This window comes from Pyxicephalus adspersus, chromosome 1 (assembly GCF_032062135.1).
Source record: "Pyxicephalus adspersus chromosome 1, UCB_Pads_2.0, whole genome shotgun sequence".
NCBI lineage: Eukaryota > Metazoa > Chordata > Amphibia > Anura > Pyxicephalidae > Pyxicephalus > Pyxicephalus adspersus.
The window spans coordinates 68,543,298-68,565,293 of NC_092858.1; the positions used below are offsets into that span (position 1 = coordinate 68,543,298).

General features: G+C 36.9%; 1 protein-coding gene across 7 annotated transcripts in view; it reads right to left on the reverse strand.

The window, feature by feature from the left end:
• MGAT4A (alpha-1,3-mannosyl-glycoprotein 4-beta-N-acetylglucosaminyltransferase A) overlaps positions 1-21,996 on the reverse strand; it is a 49,917-nt gene that overhangs the window by 16,456 nt on the left and 11,465 nt on the right. For 6 of the 7 annotated variants that reach the window (XM_072413206.1, XM_072413199.1, XM_072413191.1 and 3 more), the window contains 5 exons: positions 17,882-18,205; positions 6,176-6,343; positions 2,737-2,877; positions 1,427-1,560; positions 679-725 (listed from right to left, as the gene is read on the reverse strand). In XM_072413206.1, coding sequence (XP_072269307.1) covers positions 679-725; positions 1,427-1,560; positions 2,737-2,877; positions 6,176-6,343; positions 17,882-17,975 — 584 coding nt within the window. In that variant the 5' untranslated portion in view covers positions 17,976-18,205. Of the gene's footprint in view, positions 1-678; positions 726-1,426; positions 1,561-2,736; positions 2,878-6,175; positions 6,344-17,881; positions 18,206-18,348; positions 18,369-21,996 lie in introns of those variants that run through there. The other variant, XM_072413176.1, reaches the window with a different exon arrangement.

Sequence of the window (21,996 nt, forward strand, 5' to 3'; positions counted from 1 at the left end):
ATTGTCCTTCCTGTGTACAGAACCAAATTCTTGAACAATGTTATCTGCTCCCCCAGTTCTCTACTGGGATCTATATAACAATTTCCCTCTATGTAAAGAAGATGAGAAGGTATTAAAAGCCTAAATCAGGAAAGCAGAACAGGGTAACGACTACAAAAAAAGGAATGTACCACATCTAAGAACTGAGAAACTACAATAGATTACAATTGTGTATGTGGTTTAAAAAATGCTTTAAGACTACTGCCTTATTCTCACAATATTAAGTCCCAAAAGTACATTACCTTGTAACTGCTTTTTTATTTTTAATAAGTATTCAAAAAAAACTTTTTTATAGTAATGATATACTTGTCCTTGTCACACTTGCTTATGAGACATTTATAAAAGCAGCAGGTGAAAGGATAGGTAGGTCATTTATTGCTTAGAGGCTGCTATAAGCAAAATCAGAGGAAGGCAAAAGCCACATGTGGCCTTTACATAAGAGAGGAATAGATCATTAGCAGAGCAATGAAAACATTTTAAAAGCAGAATAATTATGTCAGTAAGCATTTAAGGACTCTCATTAATATATACTCACAGTAATAATTAAACAAGTACAGAAAACCAGAAACTGGCTGACAAATATATCTATGGATACATATATTTTGGCAGGTCTAAAAAAATGTATACATAAAAACTTACTCTTTTTGTAAGCTTGCAACCACACTGTGCACATAATCAAGGTCTGTCTGTAAAATAAAATAAAAATAAAACAGAAAGCCAAGTTATCTTTAATAATGTATGTCATCAGAAAAAAACAGCATATTCTAAAATACACATCCCCTATAAAAGCTACCTGTCTGCTACAATGTAACCACCATGTAATACTATCAATAATCAGAATACTGGTCCTACAGTCATGGTTCATGTCATGGTCATGGTTCTGCAAATGGTAGTATTTTTTACCAAAAATGCTGCATTGTCTCCCGGTCATCCAAGCTTCTGATTCAAACTCCAAGTGACCAGTTTATCAGTCATTAAGCAGGCATGATCCACTGTTACAGAAACCACTCTCTAAAAATGTATGTACAGCACTGTGTAATATGTTGGCTCTATATAATTCCTATTTATTAATATTATTATTATTATTATTATTATTATTAATAATAATAATACATGCTATATGGCCATTTCTGGAGGGCTGTAATGAGGCCGCCGGTGACTAGCTGCTTTTGAATGTATCAAAGGATGATGAAACAAATATTTAAATCAAACACTTTACAAACACTTTAAACATTTCTATTCTAATGCTACAAGGGCTGCAATGTACCCAATGATCATGATTGCAACCATTTCTACATGATTTCAGAGTATTCTACAGCTGGGTTAAGTAATGTCATATGCATTTTTACATACTTTAGTATCTGTTAGATATTAAATAAGTTCTTACCTCTCCAATGAAGACTATTATAACACAGTCAAGTTTTTCCTCTGGAGACAATTTATCAATCAGGGAATGTAGCGTCTCAGTCAAGTAAGACTTAACTTCCCTTTTTACAGTAGGGATGCCCATTACTATTGACACTACAAGAAAAACAAAGCAGATGTTAAAGAGGGACTTTGGGCCCTAAATGCAGCTTTACGTTCATTCATCAATCAATAAATAGGATTTATAAACAGCTGGTGTTTAGTGGATATCAGCTTTGTACCCCCCTTGAACAGCAGTAATTACAATGGGAGAGAGAAGGGCAGGACAAGGGGGCAATCAGTTGTGCTCCATCCAAATGTCCTGACAAGGAAAACAATGGGAGCAGAAGACATTAGAGTGAAGAGCTCAACAGGCTCCTATTAATCTTCCACTGTCCAACCACCAGGCTGGCTAAACACCTTGGTTTTCCTTAAACTGAGAAAAGAGCATTCACCACTTGTTATAAGAGTCTAAAGAAATTAGTTTATTATTCCATCTTTAGAGGACACATAACCCCCATCTCACGAATGGGAGGAATGCACATACAGTTGTCAAAAAAATGGGTTTCCTTTACATAGAAAAGTCGTATGGTGCCAAGAGCTTACTTTTAAACGCATTGAACATGTCAGCTTTAATAGGGAAATTTTATTTAGCTTTATGAAAGAGATTACGTTGTACATACTTTAATCATCCAATCCAACCATGCGATCATATGCAAGTAAAACTGTTTTTTTCCCCCTTTTTCTTGAACATGACCGATTATTCTTTGCAATGTGATTGCAGAACTCCCCTTACTACCTACAAAGTATAGATGGTTATAAAACTGGTTTAAAAATGTAAAGCCCAGATAGTCAAGAGCATGAAAAAAATGCGCTATTTTAGCTATGGGCCTTTAATATGTTCCAATTCTTACAGATCTGAAAACTGAATATTGTGATGATAGCTTGATATGGCAAATGCATCAATACAAATACAGTAATATCGAGTTTTGGGTAGTTCCCATATTGTGAAGAATGCTTAAATGGACACCAGCCATAAGCACATGTGAACCACTTCAGTGGCAGTGACCTAACTAGAAGGCAATCATTTCTAGACCCATTGTTCAGAACTATATACTATCAGGGGTTTCCAAAAGTGGGAAATCCTTTTTAAAGGACTATGAAACTATAAAAAGTGAAACAACAGATTTTAATATAACAAGATTCAATCTATCATTCTCCCAATTGCTATGACAGGCTTGTTACTTACAGATGGATAGCAATGGGTTGTACATTTCTTTTGGAATTACCTACCTCCTGTTCTTCCAAGGCCAACCTGCACAGCAGGCTGAAGGCTTCCCTCATGGTTTAATAAATGAGGCATATGGTAGTAAATATTTGGCACTTGTAGTGATTTTCTATTAGTTAAATCTTTGAACAGTTTCTGAGCTTCATCTGCAACGAGAAAAAATATTTTAATATAATACAATGACTATACCATGTGTTATATATTGAATGTATGAATTGATAATGTTTTTAAGGAAATCTCTGGAAATAGATAGATAGATAGATAATTTAGCTATAAACAAACTTCTGGGTCAGTTCATCAGACCAGGTCTGATATACCACGCAATAGTCAATCAATGACTTGATTTCTCCTGAGCAAGTGGCCGTTTGCCTGTGAAACGTGTTGAGAATTTAATGAAAGAGTTCCTCATGTTTTACTGATGATGTAACTGCACAATTTTATATATTTTACACAATTTATATAAATTACTATTTTCAATACCAAATTTAAAGTTCCTTACCACCTTTGGTGGATTTTGGTTTGTTTGTAAGCAAACATTTGTATAGACCTTTCCATACAGAATAAAGAAGAGTTTGAACATCAGTGAGGTTTGTATCAGTCCCCAGTGGGAGATTTCTACATCCTTATGGGGACGGGAAGAGAGCATCCAAAGTGCCAGAATATTATACCTGTAATATTTCACTCTCTACTATGCAGTTTTCAGAGTATGCCTCCCCAACTAATTGTAGCAATATACAGAATATAAAAGAGGTTTTAGGGAATGCATTGAACAATGTATGTTTACAGGAATGCTGTCATGTTTGTCACAACAAAATCAGTGGCCTGTATATAACATGACATCTGCAGATATTCAGTCTCTAGCCAGTATAACTCTGCAGAGTCTGCAGGCACATAGCAGCCCAATTTTCTTTACTCTCCCGCTCTACCAGACAGAAAAAATGTAAAACTCTGATAGGAATATAGAAAGCACCGCATGTTAGAACGTAATGTTTAGCTATATAAGAGTGAGAGATGGCTATCTCTAATAGATATTTTGTATACTTGTATTTTTCTCTCTAATAGTTTTTAGATATACCAAGCCAATTCAATTTACCTTTAGATCTTATCAATATCTGCCATTAATTAAAAGAAAATGAAAAAATAGTTTTGGATTTTCTACTTTTATATCTACACGCCTGTAGCCACATTTGTTAATCACAGGCACTGCTCTGTAATTCTGAGCACTTGTTAGTGGTTTCTTGCAGATAAGTACATGAAAATAATGAGTGCTTATGAGTTCAGTGGTTTACCTTTGAATACTGCTTGTCTGGTGTCAAAGTATACGATAGTGTAGGAATAAGTTAATGCATAATATTGTTGTGACACATCAGAACTATGCTAGGTAGTACAGAAGATGGGGAAAATTGGCAGAACTCAATAATATATTATGTATGCTTCAAATGTTAAAAATACTTTCAGGGAGTGGGAGGAAACAGGACTGAAAAGTCTGTGTGTGGGGGGAGGGGTCTTAAACACTGGTGGTCCTGCCATTGACAATAGAAAATGTGCATGGGAAAACAGCATGACAGAGATAGGGGTGCATCATATGGAAAGAGAACAGATGGGGTGTAGTGCATGCTCCCTTAGGGTATAAAGCTGAGTGCGTACAAGAACCTCTTGTAGAAGAATTTGCCTTCTTTCTTTGTTATTCAAGATAATAAGATCTTGCCAAGTAGTGATAAAACATGGTTTATATCCTTTAAAGCTATAATTACATGTTGCTTTTCACGGAATTAAATAAACCCATAATAATGCTTGCATTAAAAACAATTTTGGCTTTCATTTTAACAACCCTTCAGAATTTGAGATTCTTGAAATACTTAAAACTACAGCTATATGCGAGGGTTAATATGTTTATCAACAAAGCAGAGTCTATCCATAGACCCAGTCACCATCCTATGGACAACTTTAACACAACAGAAAAGTGTTAACATTTGAAGATAGCGTGCAAATTTATCTGGTTTATCCCTTGCAATCCCATGGAAGCACCTAATGTATTATTCAAGATTTTGACGTGTATTCAGGTTTCAAAGTCAAATGGACAAAATATATCCTATTTCTGCTGGATATAGGAATCCCTAACTACTTTTCCAATTACAATTTACAGCAAATTGACTCCAAACATAAATATTTAGGCAACCCAATCCAGCACCACATGATTTGAAAATAAATACATTATTGAAAAAATGATCTCCAACAAATATTGCATTTCCAATAAAAGTAATAAGAAAAAAATAAGAATTAAGTGCACTTTAATATGGCTGTTAATGAAAATACTAGATTTATTACAGGTGTTTTGGCATACTGCGATTTTATCAGGGGTCAAGGGGAGGAATGTACCTTACATTGGTAGTAAGAAAGATGTCCTAATTACAGTGGTGGTCGGAATACCATGCTTACAGAAAGCTAATCTTATGTCATGCTGCTGGCTCTGTCAAATGGAGTTAGTTTCAGACCTATGCAGGCACTATCAATTGGAAGACAATTAGCCACAGCTCAAGGAACCCCTAGCAATCCCCGGGGAAATCTTGGTTGAGAATGGCTAAACTGAAGTCTCAATTTATGTAAGAGATTTCATGTGCTTGATGTGCTCTGGTTTCCTGAAAGTCCAAAAACATTGCTAGCACCATGAGTTTCGAAACAGAGGTAAATGGTGTTTATAAAGACCAGTGTTGGAAAACAATCACACCAATTACCAATTCCAATTCAGCACACTAGCAATTAGGAGCAGGGATTGAGACAGGTTCATTAGGTACAGTGCAGGATTATTTCTTCACAGTGACAGATGTCAACAGGAGGGCTCAAGATGCAAGTGTTCTTTATGTATGGTCTGTGTAATGTGAGCACACTACAATACATAACAGCCTAACTACAAACAATAATAGTTAAAGTATTTGTTTGTGAATGGTCTTAAGCTGCGTACACACCTGCAATTTTTCTCGTTGGAAAGGATCTTTCACGATCCTTTCCAACGAGAAAAGACTGCACGATGCATGAACGATGCTGTACATACAGCACCGTTCATGCTCTATGGAGAGGGGAGGGGGAGAGCGACGGAGCGGCACCCTGCTGCGCGCTCTCCCCTTCCCTTTCATTAGGATCGGTCGTCGTCCATGGATCCGCCAGGACGGTCGTCGGACGATGGACGACGACCGACTGTACACACGGCAGATTTTTGCCCGATAATTGGCCGATACCGATTATCGGGCGAGAAAAATTTGCCGTGTGTACGCAGCTTTAGTCCTAAGTAAGATCACCATGGCTTTTCTTAGGGCACCTTACACACGCACCTTACACAGATCAAGAGCCTACAGCAGTTCCACAGAACTCATAGACAATTGTTTTGTCCCAGGGGTCATATGGGGTCACCGTAGCATTGTTAACACAATTTTTTAAAAATTTTACCTGAGAAGTGACTCAATGCATCTCTGCTCCCATTTGCCTCAGATACGGCTTTCCGGAACTGCTCCAGTATTGCATGTAGCTCAGATGAGCGCTGTAGGGCTCGATGTTCAGCAATGCGCAGGCGCTCCTTTAAAGCATGAAATTCCCGTTGATAGGCAATCAATTTCTCTGTGAAAATAAAAAAAAAATCATTTGTGTATTAAAGAGAACCACTTACTAGTCACACAGAAAAAAGCACTGATCGGATGCTCACATCACCCCCTTCATCAGGCAGCATTATTTCATGTAATCAATTATTGTTCCCCTTTATCTGAGCATTTGAGTGTGCTGGTGACTATGCTCGGCAGGTGAGGACGATATCATGATCCCTCCATGTTCTCCCACCTGGAGAATACAAAGCAGATAAATCCTGTGAAAAGACTCTTGCATTGGGCAAGGTGCCTTTTTGACTGATTTGGGCAGCTTCTACATTTCCCTTGAATCTTGCTGGAATGATAGTGGTGTCATGCACAGCAATGTGAAAGACAGGGTTAATGTTGAATATATAATCTTAATTTTTACCATTATATAGTTATTTTTTATAGAAACTGGAGCCCTGGTCTAGTAAGTAGATAATTTTACACTAAGGAAAGGTTTTTTTAAATTTAATTATACAGGTTGACAAATCGAAAATCCGGCCATCCATAATCTGGGTCCTTCAGTTTACCGGCAGGAATTTCGGATCACATTTTCAATACAGGTACATTGTTTGGCCACTAATGTTTTCATGGCACTGTTTTGCAGAAACAGCTGTTAGGTCTTGCTTGCTAAACTAAATACACGCGGAGACGTCACTGCTGCCTGCTCCCTTGAACTGTGCCAGATGTCCGCGGGTGCTGCGAGAGGTAGGCTGGCCTGTGTGTGAAGATAAGTATACCTTTTAAAAAATCCGGAATTTTCAAAAATCCAGCATTTCCCAGCTCCAGAGGTTGCCAAATTTTTGACTGTCAACCTTTAGAAGGTATATCCAACCAAAATGATACAAGCAGTGCTATGTAGATCATTGTTACATGATGATATACAGGATCTTACAGAATGATCCTGTGACTCAGATTTTAAGATCTGTCGACTCTGAGATGTGCTTGCGGAGGTTATTTTACCAACCACAGATTACTTAAAATTAAATATGTATTTATACCCACAAACATAAACACACCCTATACACACATACACATCCCTTTTACAGGACAGGTGAGGGGATCTGTTCTTACTCTCACAGTCCCCTTGTATTGAAAACCAGTGAATGAATCAGTCCACCTAACACAAGTATTTAGGTGGACAGATGGTTGAGTTAGTGAGAGGACAGATTACTAAATGGGGACACTTTTGCAAGACACATTCTTCCCTATGATTTCTCTAATTTATTAATTAAGCCACATTGTATGATAGTAAAATCACACTTAGTAATAACGTAAAAGAAAATGTATCTGTGGTTCTAGAAAATATCATTTCATTTACAAAACAAAACAACACACGTGTTTTAATCCCGTATGTGTTAATCATTTTACAGTTCATGGTGTCAAGTGCTATTCTTGTCAGGCTGTCGGCATTTGGGTAATTCACTCTATTATGTGATATGATTGAGATTAGCAGACTTTAAGCTTTTGTCTTTGTGGTTTAGATTATACATGCAGTAAGCAGATTCAAACAAAATGGACCATTGCACTGAGGATCTTCATGATCAGACACATTAGTGATTAATGAATAAAATATGCAAAGCGGCATTAACTGTAGACTGCAGCTTCAGTATCAATGCAGACTCCTCTGTCTGGATTTTGTTTAATTAGGGGTAACTTGGATGCAATCCAGTTAAACAGGAAATGTTGCATTTAAAATGACCTAGAGGAAACGGTTTACCTACGCAATGAAAATCCTCTTGGTATGTGGCTGCCTATCATACTAATACATACCTATGGATAAGAGTACACTCATTCTGAATGGCACTGAAGCCAACTGAGAAAATGTAGATCTAGACCAGAAACCTCTCTCTTCAACACTCCTTTACACAATAAAGCACAATACAGTATTACCAAAAAAAGGCTAAATAAACTACCTGCTATAAATCTGCTGGTTTACGTAATATGTATAAAACAAATATGTAGTGGTGTTCTCTTTCAAATATTAAAAAAAAAAAAGTTACTGGAGATTTCAGTGTTCATTAAATATTTACGCTAATTTCCTCTTTGTAATAATGTAAATTGTAATGCAGTTTCCAAGCTCTGTGTAAGCAAAGCATAGCATTACAATTGAGCTTTATACACATGGCTGTCAGACGGAGATGTTCCATGTACATTGCTGCAGTGATCCCAGAGGTCACCCGCCCTGACTGGTAAAAAAAAAAGCTTTGGATTCCTTACTTAAATTAATACAAATTCTTACAGAGCACATCAATTATAAAGCACAGTCCCCATTCACTTACATAACTTGTCCAGGGAGCAAAAAGCCTGAATAGGCTGGCAAAGTAAGGGATGATCATGGGCTATTAGAGTATGGGTACATCAGAACACTCTCGGGGCAACTAACTTTCCATGTGCTTTAAGATCTAAACCTGCTACCAAGTCATCTCTAAAACACATTTCTGTCATCAAAGAAACGAGAGGGAAGGAGAATAGAAGTGGGTACTATAGCACTCATCATTATGCTAAAGAGTAGTAGCAATCCAAGGAGATTTTATACCCTGCCCAAACAGATCTATTGTCATTAAAATCAGATACTGTCATTGACAGTCTTTGGGGGTTTTTTTTAGGAGCAGATGTTAGAGGCAGAGCAAAAGTGAGACAAAGACAATTTCTACATGCCAAACATTTCAACTAGAATATTCTTCTCCCAAGTTTAGGTTAAAGGTGTATGTTAACATTTTTTAAATTTTTTATTTACTGTGGACAGATTTGGAAATTGAGCAATCTTTTTATTGCTTTCTGTATCCAAGATTTGGAGATTTATCCTATTAGTCCTGGTGATTATTGTCTTAGGTTAGAGAATTATGAAAAATGAATATGTTTGAGCTTTCATGGGACCCAAAATAAAGGAAAAAAGTTTTTGACAGGTAAACTTGTTCCTAGTTATTACTTTTGGCAGTTTTCTTCCTACTTCGTTTCTAGGAAAGAAAGTAAAAAAACAGTTTGCCCCAATGGAAGAAAAAACAGAAACCAACTTGACAGGGTCTAAACCACGTTGTATTCTATTTTATCGTACACTTGGCTGCCTCCTGTCACCTCTGACATTCCACGTTTATGTACCAGTGCCAATATTACTCAAAGTTGTGGCATTTGTTAGTGCCAGGAGGGAAGCCATATGGACCAATGAACACAGGTTCCTCCTTTCAGCTTTAAAAAAAAAAAAAAATGTTAGCTTGCTTTCTAGGAACAGAGTTTCTGCAGACAACTGCTTTAATATAATTAGAAAAGAATGTGTCCATTTTCCATGAGAAGGTCATAAATATTTAGCCAAACCTGAGTAACTGGCCAGACATCTTGGCATGGGCCTGTGCCCGCAAAATCTTCACATACTTTAGGTTGTTCCACTAGAAGAAGAAAAAAAAAGGGGGTCCTAAAATCTACTCCTGGTAATAAGACAAATGTGCTTCTTATTTCACTAGCAAAATGTCGAAGCAAAGGGTTAGTCATATAAGAAGGCTGTGCCTGTGGAACATATCATTTTTGTCAAGAACTAGTTTTCCTTATAAAAACATAGGCCTGAAAGGAACCTTTTATTCAGCTTACGTCAATAGACGACTTCATTTGAAATTCTGCAATGTTTGCGTTTCCAGTATGAGAAGACACACTTTTAGAGAGAAAAGTGTTTACAGTAGGATGCAGTAAGATTAGCTGAGCTGCTGTACAGAGTCTCACACACACACATCCCACAGCTGGACTAGTTAAACAGCAGCTGAAATAAAGGCAGCCATTCTGCTTCCTCCTACACATGAAAACAGGGGGGCGAAAGGGAAAAAAGTTCCGATAAGCAGTTTAAAAATAAGACAGAAATGTCATAACAGAAGTGTATTCAAACTGCTACTTGTCAAGTAATACAATTAGAATGTATTTATTAGAATTAGTTTATCAACAGAACATCCTTGAAAACTACATTAAAAAGGAGTCTACCACACATTATTATTTTTCTGAAGAAACAATATTTTACTAGCTTAAGGCCAACACAAAAGAGGTTTGTTCCTGCAGAGAAAAAGGAAAAAATGTGAATCAGACTCCCAGCTCAAACTCCAGCTAAAACTTTTTGCTTCTTTTGGATAGGGTTGGGAAGAGTTTTTTTTAACTTTTAAATGGTTTTCAATCAAGACAATTCCCACTACTTCCTCTTCTCTGACACTTATCTTCTAGGCAAGAGAAGAAAAACAGACAGGAATATGCTCCCCCCCCAGCCAAAATTATTATTCTTATTTTTCTCTTTCCCTACCTCTTAATTCATTTTTGTCTGACACATGTCTGCATGAGGCCAGTTTGCATTTCTATACAAGTCTATCGTTTTGCAAAACCAGCTCTAAGTGTGCTTGTCAATGAAATCTAAATGATCTCATTAGATTCATAACCGATATCAAATGGACACCATTAAAATAAGACCCAAGACATTCGACACAGATCCTTAATGTGTCATGTGCCACATATAAAAGAAATCATCATAAAAATATGTGAGCTGCCATTGCAGATCTCTCTTTCAGAAAATCCTACCTGTGTAGTTGGCATTGAAACACAATAGCATCAATGCTTCTAATATCACTGATATAGGATAAGTTGAAGAAACTGCAATTTTGTTTCACGTTGGTGACACATAAGTACAGCAGCCAAAGACAGCCAGGCAACTAGCATTGGCATATCATGTTTTTTTCATGACAGGTACACTTTAAGAATTCTCACATTACAGTATTCCTCTAGTAAACCAAGTTTACTGCACAGAATAATTTTCTATTCTAGACTTTTTTTGTGAAATGTAAAAATGAAAAAGTTACAAAAAAAAGTAAATTTTTATCATTGAAAATGATTATGCAATATTGTTTTCCCTGAACGTTCTTGTTTATCCAGGCCATGACATAGCTAGCAGTAGTTGATCACATTCATCTGGGCTTGTTCTAAAAACATTTTACCTATAATCAGAACAGTTTGTGGCCAACAACTACTACCGTGTTTCCCCGATGATAAGGCAGGGCCATCAAATAAGACAGCCCCCCCTTTTCATGTTAAAATGAAAAATAAGCCCCCCCCCCGCAAATAAGCCACCCAAAAAAAATAATTAAAATATTATACTCACCCGAACATGAATGGCTGTAGTCTTCTTCATGGGTAAATAAGGCATCCCCCTGAAAATAAGCCCTAGAGCATATTTTGGCCTTCAAAAAAAAATAAGACAGTGTCTTATCATCGGGGAAACAGGGTAGCTAATATCAGTAGAATAGTAAAATTTAGTTCTCAATACACATTTATATATTGTGATTTGACCAAGTACTTTTAGTGGGGAGATATTTTCTTTTAAGTCAAGTCAAAGTCAAGTTATTTATATGACATGATGACTGATATCACTGCAAACGCCAAGTGTCAAACCCTCATTTGCTTTTTTAAAGGTTCCTGAGCTTCATATAACCCATAACCTCAGGCTGTTCTGTATGCCTTTATTATATATGAAGCAGAAATAAAAACTCAGCTTTGCTATGAAAGATTGAGAATATTAGTTGCATGATGAAAAAAAATGTAGGAATGCCTTTTTCATAAATAATATAAGAAAAATGTAATACTGATCCAAATAATAGGATGTTAACAGAAAGGTACATAATGCTACAGTGGAGGCACGTGAGTAATTCATGTTGACATGCTATCATGTTGTGCGTACCATAGTTACTGCTCCTTAAATCAAACCACAAAGGACATGGGTCATTTTTATGCCTGGAAAAACACCATTAAATTGCACACATGTCAAAAGGAAAATAAGCTTTATAGCGGCTCTGTGGCATGTAGAATTAGGTTAACAAAACAATTGGAATATGTACAAGCAAGTATTTGTGCCTTGTAAAATGGAATATTATAAACCAAGTTCACCATGAATATACTTACCCAACAGAAGTTAGAAGAACCTGCCAAGATAAATCACACATGATTGCCAACATTTGCTGTCAAATTGTATAACATCTCCAAAGTGGCTGTTGGAATACATTAACTAGTCACGTTTACAATTTGCCTTCTTTTATTATATGTAAACCGTGAGCACATCTTCATTTTTCAGAATGTGTACACAAACTCGAATTTAAACCATAAATATTATAGTATTAAACTATTAAAAGTAAAAAGTTTTTCCCCTCCCTATCCCCACCAATACAGTAAACTATGCCACCTTCACCCGGGTGCTTTCTATACCCTGGCAGTAAAAACCTGGACTGTCATTCCCAAGCACTAATACCCCATGGACCTAAATGGGAGATTTAGTACAGGAACAACCCATTCAAATGTATGAGAAGCAGACTGACACAATATTCCTATTGGCAGGGCTACAATAGTGCGTACTGTTGTGGTGCACAATGTTGCTAAAAAAGGGTAATGTACATTTTTTTCCCCCCATCTGTTGTGATACATTGGCAGACCATTTACAAAGAAAGGGCTGCCTTATGCAGCGCACATTAATATAATCCATAACACCCATATTTGAAATTCCTATTCATTCCAACGGGCCAGTCTACACTGGAGCATTTTCTTGCTAGGCTGTAAAGAAAATGTAACCTGCAGTGTTTGGAAAGAGTTAACACCCAAAACTCCTATAAAGCTCCCGACTCCCCCATTGACATGGATGGGCTTTTAGTTAGGCTTTTTGGGGCATTTGGGAGGTGTTTTCCCTATTCTAATTCTTCTCTGTCACATAGTTTAAAAGGTCTTTACAAAATCTTAAAATCTCCTACAAAAGCTGTATGGGCATTTTTAAGCATTTAAATAAAAGTCAGTGTAGACTTGTGGGCCTGGTTACCTTGCAAACTATTATTAAACCATCGTAATACAAGGCTTTAACTACAAGAGCTTTTGACAATATATGAGACACAGGCATTTATATCCAAACAGCCTTCCCATAGCAGGGGTCTCCTGCTGATGACTCAAACAAAATTATCCTAGCATGTTAGTCCTTCACAGAGAACAAAAACAATCTAAAAGCAGTTTGTGTACAGATACATTCTATTGAGTAATCACACAATAAATGTACTTTGCCTTGAGAGGGGATTATGGATTTATTTGCAGTGTTATTTATGTAAAGTAAGTATGTAAAGGTTTGGCTTTTATAGAAGTTTGTGTTAACCCAGAATCCAAAAAATAACCTTATACAAGGTTTGGATCGGCTGCAGCTTGTCATATGGGAAGGCACCTTGGGAATACTAATTACGGATGAACTTGGGGTAAAATAAAAAATGAAAAATTCCCCTACAACAGACAATTGGTCTCCCTTCTTCTATTTGCTGCACGTCAAATGGCAGAGTATTGCACAGTATTTGCATAGTGCCATTTTTAATCACCAAGAAAGGGAGTACAATTTCCTTGGTTCGACCCAACCTAGGCACAAAACTAAAGTTTTACAGGTCAAGAAGAGGACGTACTACCCAATCAGCCTCCCATGGTTGTCACTTTTAACATAAATACAATGTCAACACACTGTCAATATAAATCATATTGCCAACATAAACCAGGCAGTGTGATTCTAACTAGTTAAATGATTATATAATAAATAAATATATATATATATATATATATATATATATATATATATATATATATAGTGAGATAGTGAGTAAATTGCAGACTAACTCCAGGAACCCAAGAATTGCTTCTGACTCCACAGTCCTGGGTTAACAGCTACTATACATGTAGTATTTTACTTATGTATGTAGTACAGTTTGCCTCAAGCTGTTACACTGTATCTTGATAGTACATTTTCACATGATTGATGTAAGCATGTTTACATTGAACAGTTGAGCATACTATGCTATGAAGGCATCACCTGGACCCAACATTTTTTTGCACAAAACATACATGAAAAAGTCTCTATATCATCTAGCAGTCCATCTGAATTCCAAGTTCAGGCAAAAATACATGTAAGAGGGTCTTACAAAGACACTAGAGTTCCCCAATGTGTTAAAAATGTTCTTCCATACAAAAAGAAATAAATGGTTCTTTACAGCACAGCTAAAAAATGTCTGGCACAGACATCCTCATCATCCATAACATCCATGACAGATTGTGAGTGGATTACATTGTTAATAAAAATATGACAGCAACAGTTACACATTAAAACTGAACCGCAGACAGATAGGCAGCAGAAAAAGCCAAGGACTTAGCAATATGTCTGGCAGAAGGGCCTGGATCAAAAGACTGGCAAAGAAAAATGACAAATCATTTGGCAGGTAAGGCAGTTCACACATGTATATTGTGATGGTCTATTTAGCGGTTTGCAGAGTGTTCAGCCTTACATGATGATGCACTTTAGATTTAGTAATGAGCGGCAGTAAGGTACCAACCATAGGTATGGGAAAGAAGTGATAATGATCTGTACCAGTACACCTATCATTACTGCCACCACCATAACTATTTTGTCAGGGCGGTCAAAGACTGAAAACATATTCATGGCCACAAAACAAGTCACAAATTAGACTCCAACTTACACACCATTGTTTCTCTCAAACAATAGTTGTTTGAGTGGCTGTGAAACCCCTCTCCACGTGCGTCACTGCCAGCTCAGGAGGGTCACACAGCCCACAGGTGGATGCAAGCTCTGGACTTTGTCACTCACTGATCAGTAAGCACAAGCATGTTGCTAGATGTAAGATCATCATAAGTGTGTGAGATTATATATCTAAATATATATATACACACACATACACACACACACACACACACATACATACATACATATACACACACACACACATACTTTATTTTTATCATAAACCAAGATGTGCTCGGAGCAGAGCACTTCCAGGATGACTGCATGTAAGATGGATTGGGTAAGTGATCTCTTCTCCATGCAACTCAATGGCCATTCTGAGTCACGGTGTTCCGATCCCAGGCTCGCCTAGGCGATCAACAATGAATGGGTGCACAAAGCATCCCGGTGGCTCTTGGCTGCTCCTTCTATGTATGCAAGAGCGTCTTGGGTATGCGCAGAAGGAACCCTTTCATCAATAGGGGAAAAAATTGCCGATCTCACATAGACACAGTGGGATCAGCAAGTTTTTTCCCAATCTACATCACCCAATCTCATGCCTGTTCAGCGAGATCGGGTGACGCAGTTAGAAGAACATGGAATAAGGGGTAGAAGATGTTGGCGGACCGGGATGAAGACAGATACCGGGACGACATGGAAGAAACCACCAGACGGATAGACGAATGTGCAGAATTGAAGGTGTGATTTTTTGTTTATGCTTTAATATCATGCCACATTCTGCAAAAGCAATCATGACTCAGCTAACAGTAAAACATTTTACTTAAAGCTTTATACTGTGAAAACAGTATAAACAAGAAAAAACAAACCAAAAAAATACATTTTGATTAAGCATGGTAGGATGAAAGCAGCACTGGAACCATGAACATGTATGCAGACCAAATTATGAGAGTTGTGTCACACTACTTATCTATTTCACCTTTTCCCATTTCTAATAAATCTACATCCAATACTATTAGGCCAATGTGTAAACTTTTCATTAGTTGCTCAATATAAAAGTAATCTATATAATCAAAACACCAAATAAAAGAGGAACTGTCATGTATGTTCAAGTTTAAAACACTCAATCCAGCCACTGCTTGTAAAATGTATGTAAACCCAAGAAGAGTTGCCATGAATCAATGGTAACCTAACTTTTTAAAAGTGTACTAAAAACTGCTATTCAAAACTGAGTCTACACCTTTGTACAATTTTTTACCATGGTGAGCAGTATAATTTCTAAGATTGTTCAGAGCTTTTACCGCTAGGCACACAATGAAACAAATTATAGTATGTAGGTTTATTGCCAATGGAGTATAGACAGCGTTATTTGAAGGGTCCAACTCCAACACTACTTTCAGAACAATTTTAAGTCACAAAAGGCCTTTCACTTGTAAAGCTCCTATTACTAGCAAATAGACCAATTTACATTTTTTAGTATTTACAATCAATTAGCAAAGCTTATGCTGCCTGATAATATGGGAACTCTAGCACTAAATTAGTATAGAGTGTGTCAGACCTCTGCAGAGTGACCGCTCCAAAACATGCTGGCACAGAACTGACTGTAGGACTCTGTTATGGCTGTATGGCCATTAGGAAATGATTAGACCATGCTGGAATTTTTGCTGAAAAAATTATAATTGAACTCCAACAGCCTACATCCCACAATTATTTTTTTTTAAATCTGGTTTTGCTAAAAGTAACATCTGCCTTTTAGTGAAATGATCAATTAAAGTTGTCTGGGTTTGTGACAGGTTTAATTTGAATATCTATAGCTGTTTTAATGTTTATTATATTTTATTCATTGTACTGCAGATAAATCATCCTGGCAATGTATTCTGTATATATGAATCCCACTGCTGTATTCACAAAAATATGCATTGTAGTATATGAACAATTAGCAGCAGAACTTCTTGCTCTGCATTCTGTACACTCATATCTATGCCAATTCTGTATGTATGAAAACCTCTTTTGTTCTTTGTGCTAGCTGTTCTATGTCACCCTCTATAAGTAACTGTTCTGTGCAATAATAATAATTTCACACACACATATACATATATATATATATATATATATATATATATATATATATATATATATATATATATATATAATATACACACACACACACACACACACACACACACACACACACATACTTATATGTTGATATTATCCATTATTTTGAGATAAAAGTAAATTAAATAGAGTCTACCATCGACACTTTAGACACTTTATTGCAACATACTTCTAGGTATCTTGGTATCTTGTAACGATGGAATCGTTTGGTTGTCAACTATTCTGATTAACATAAAATGCATTCAATGCCATTCAATGCCTTTTTGTCCACTAAAGATTCAGTATACATGTCTACCAGACTCTGCTCCATGTCATTGAATGTTACCCATGTAACCCATGACAGTCAGTGGAAATTATTTGGGGTTCCACATAGGAATTCTGCTGCTTGAAAGGACGGACAATTGACAGCTGAATGGGAAAAGGGGTTTAGGGGGAATAACGCTCCATTTAAAATTTAGGTAAAAATGCTCCCTACACTCCATGTCACATTAGGTATCCTGATGATGACCACTCACCAACAGCATCACTATGCAGGGCTCAAAGGTACATACTGATCTGTTACAAACTCTCTTTGGCAGGGTCCTTTCCTCCTCCTGTGTCATTGCTTGCTTCTATCTGTCATTTGTAGCCCCTTCTTAATGCACAGAGCTGAATATTATGTTGGCACTTTATAAATACTGGTAATAATAATAACAATAATACGTCTCATCCTTATAAAAACTAGAGGTTCACTTTAGCATTAGCAGTGTGTCTCTACCAATTTCCTTCTGCATGCAGATGGTGTATGAAATAAAGCATTATATAATAATACAATTTAATAACCCTATACTGTAGAGAAAAAAAACATTAAGTATTAGAGAGGAACATGTTCTGCAAGAGATATTGTGGCTAGTGCCAGATACAACCTACCTTTCCCATTTTGCCAGGCCGTGTACCAGGACAGGCTGAGGAAAGAAGTGATAAACACTAATGCGGTGGCCACAGTTCCATGTCGGAGCCTCATTTCATTGCACCATCACACTGGTTCTGAAGTGCCTACATCAACAATAAAGAACCTAAAAATTGGAGTCTGTTTATGCACAGCTGGGAATACATCAACGGTCCTGCCTCGTCTGGCGCAGGGAAAAACGTTCAGCTCCTCTGTGTATGCACAACATAATGATGTTCTTTCACATCTCCTGACCAGTCCTGGCACCTTCACCTTAATTCTCCTCTGTGGCTTTACGTTCCTCCCTATCAAAAGACAAACACACAGAAAGTTGGAATCTTCAGTAAAATAACGCCTACAGGACTAAGCTCTGCAGATTTTTTTTCAAAGACTAAAGAACACAAACATAGTTACATTAAAAAAATCTATACAAATGGAATAATAATACCAGTTTTGTCCTGGAAATGAAACAAAAGCAGAATTTGATTGAAGGAAGAACACAAAAGGTTTCTTGGCAGCACAGAAGCACTTTGGTACCTGTGATGATAGGCATTGATGGGTAAATGCAATGTGATTTTGACATCAGTTTGAGACCCTTTCTCAATTAAATATATTGCAGGTGGAGTGGACAAGCTTCAAACTGCTCTTTCATTCTCAAAGTGTTGTACAGAGGGGAAAGCAGTTCTGAAGCAAAGGCCCATCAACACTGGCCCTAAAAGCATTCCACTAATGACATTTTCTTCCAGCTTTTTTTTTTTTTTTAACTGCAAAACTTTGGTATTCTTTTTTTCTTTTTCTCTGCAGCATGCACTTGGCTCCGGTAAGCCCACATTGGATGATCTGTCTAACCCTCAATCATGACTGCGGACACAAATTCGGTCCGAACTCCTGAAAAGTATAAATATCTACCCCCCTTCCCCCCATTCTAAATTATTCTAAAGACCAACATAGGCAGATGCAAATATGTAGTTCTTTTAATAATCAAGCAATTTAAGGGTTGAAACCATGATGCTTCAAGAAGTCTCTACCGATTGGATACATTTTCAAGAGAATCAAAATGTAATGACAAGGTCCCAAATTTGTTATCACTGTTAGGCCAGCTCAGGTTCACATGAGTAAAGAATGTGAATTTCCAAGCATAAGGAAACGTTTTCCCTCCAGCACTTGTAGTTTTCATATCCGGCCCAGCAAAAAGACTAGATGAACTGGTTCCTGCATGTCAAGCATGTTGGGGAACTGAATTCCTCCTTTCTCCTGCAATACAAGGTAGCATACACTCTGCAGAACAGTATATCACACATCGAACACAAGGGGCTTTTCTACTAATTCTACTACAAACTCTCTTCTAATTTGCTTTGGGTGTGCATTTTATATTTGTAATCTGCTACTTTCAGTAAAAAACAGTAGGTGCAACACAAAGCACCCAAATATATTAGCCTTTTAAATTCTGCTACCTAACTTGTATATTTATATCAATGATACCCCGATCAGGGATTTACAACCCCATAGGAACAGAATAAATTGTTTTTTTTCTGATGTGCTTTGCCACAACACATGGTAGCATTTTCTGGCAATGTCGTTTTGTTCCTCTACACGGTGTTAAAGCATGGACAGGAACACACAATGGCCCTGATTTATTAAAGCTCTCCAAGGCTGGAGAGAACACACTTTCATCAGTGAAACTGGGCAATCCAGCAAACCTGGAACGGATTTCTTCAAAGTTATTAGCTAGCTATAATAAATCAGGCCCATTGTGTCACATGCTAAGATGTGGTTGTGTGTTAGGCAGCCCATTCATTTTAATCCATCTAATCAGAATACAAAGTGGTGCACAACACACTCTACAGAAAAAAAAAACAAATTGCAAAGGGTTGTTAAGGACCTAAAGGTCACTTTACTAAAAGTGAAAAAAGCAAGTGTTTCATGAAAGTTTGATTATGATTGGATACCATGGATTTCTGCTGTATTCACTATTTATTACCAAGGTTAAATAAGGAGTTTTTTCCTCAGTCACATGCTTTTGATTCTGGATATTACCCAATTGGTAATTAAACACAACAGAAAACTATACTTGTATTTTTCAACATTAAACCTAATAAATAGGTGAAATATTTGTTAAAAGGCTTTCATATGAGAGAAGCTTTCCTTTTCACAGGATGTAGTGGAATGAAGTATAAATAGCAGAGCCTAAAATAGCCCCTTCTAAATGTAGGGTTAGAGGTCACACTTCGCACATATTTTTCCATGTATCCCACAGATCTCAAAATAAAATTGTATATTATTATAATTGTTGAGTACATTGTGACTTTGTAAGATTATTATTTTTGTTAGAATTGGGGTTTTTAAGTAGGTAATTCCCACGTCATTTAGTTTACAATAATGTCGCTACAATCTGAATTTTAAAAAAGACTGCAGATAAAATATGGTAACTATGTATCCATCACCTTTGCCTTGACTCTTCTTCTAACATTTCAGCAGTCAATGCAGGCACTCCCACTGTCAGCCTGATCTACAATTTCACAGTGTGTGGAAGATGATCAGGGCTGAATAGAATACTCATAGCACAGTGTTAAATAAATGTGTGTGTGTATAATATATGTATATATATATAGAAGCTGCTCAGCAGCAAATGGCATTTACAGATTGGTTCATTGATAACTGTCCGGAAGTCTTTAACAAAGCAGTAAAGGGGCAGATGTTGCGTTTAGCAATTTTTCTACATTGTATACAAGTAAATATGTATTATTTAAGTGCTTTTAAACATATTTCCAATCTAGATCATCTTCTGAGATGTGCTGGAAATACTGAGCCCTGGGCTAAGATTCAAACATTTGTCAATGTTAGGGTGGATTGTGAATAGTATATAATACAACTGGGCTCAAATGCCAAGGCTTCTGCCTTTCTTGTGTGTGTACAGTAAAGAAAGCTGTGACACCAAGCATGCCTGGACCCACTGGAATATGAAATCAGGCTCCTGGAAAACATTTGCCAGTTAGACATACATCTGATTATTTTTAGAATAATTAGAGAGAAGAAAAATCATAACACTTTGCAGAAAAAATCGTTAATACTAATCTCAAAGCAAATTGAAAAATGCAGATTAATTCCTAAAATAAAATAAGTATATGTATTTTACATGCAAATACCTGAATGTATAATAGTATCAGCCTGTTGCAATGCCCTGCACAGGAACAAGAAGTGGTAGCATAGGAGGGCTATCAGGCTCTATGGAATACACAGGTACAGATGGAGACCTTGATTAAGCAGGATTACAAGGTTGCTGCTGTTCTTTTAAAAACCAATCAGCAGGTAAGAGATGTGTTCTTGCTATGCCGATGCTTACTGTACTCACTGACAGAGTCAGAATCACAAGGCTAGCTAAACAGAATTACAAATCCTTTGGCAGGTAACAACCCTAAGCTAGGGTTGATTGGTAGAAGACTTTGTTCTGTACTTCATACCAAACTCAGGTGCAAGAACTTTCTGGGGGAGCAATGTTATATTTGTACTGATGGTTTTTAAACCACAAAAATATAAATATATATAAATAAATAAAAGAGATGGTTGTCACGTAATAAGGAGCTGATGGCAATCCATTGTGCAGGAAGGTAACCTAAGGCCTAAACAAATAAAAGACATCAAAGTAACATGTGTAAACTAATGATACATTAGCTTATTTCCTGGCATTCTGCTTTAAAGATATAAATGAGGTTTATTCAGTCTCCATGCACACAGATTTCTTTGGAGATGAAGCAGAGAATGAAATTGGAATCTGCAGTAGCATATCACTGTGTACAAGGAGGTTATTAGATTTGCCATACTTGACATAGCTGGTGTTGTCTGATGGTTCACAGGCACTCAGGGCTGAAGATAGCTCAAGTGCTGGTAGCATCAACATTATATTAGAATGCTGTTTTATCTCACAAAAGGTACGTACTACTGCACATTCACCAATAATAACTCCACGAAAAAAATGCAGCTATAACAAGTCACCAGTAAAGTGCTATTCTGCAGAGGCTTTACTTCATTTCATCAAAACAGTTGGAAATATATAGAAGCGGGGTCAGTGTGATTGGGATCAGAGGTCACAGTGCCG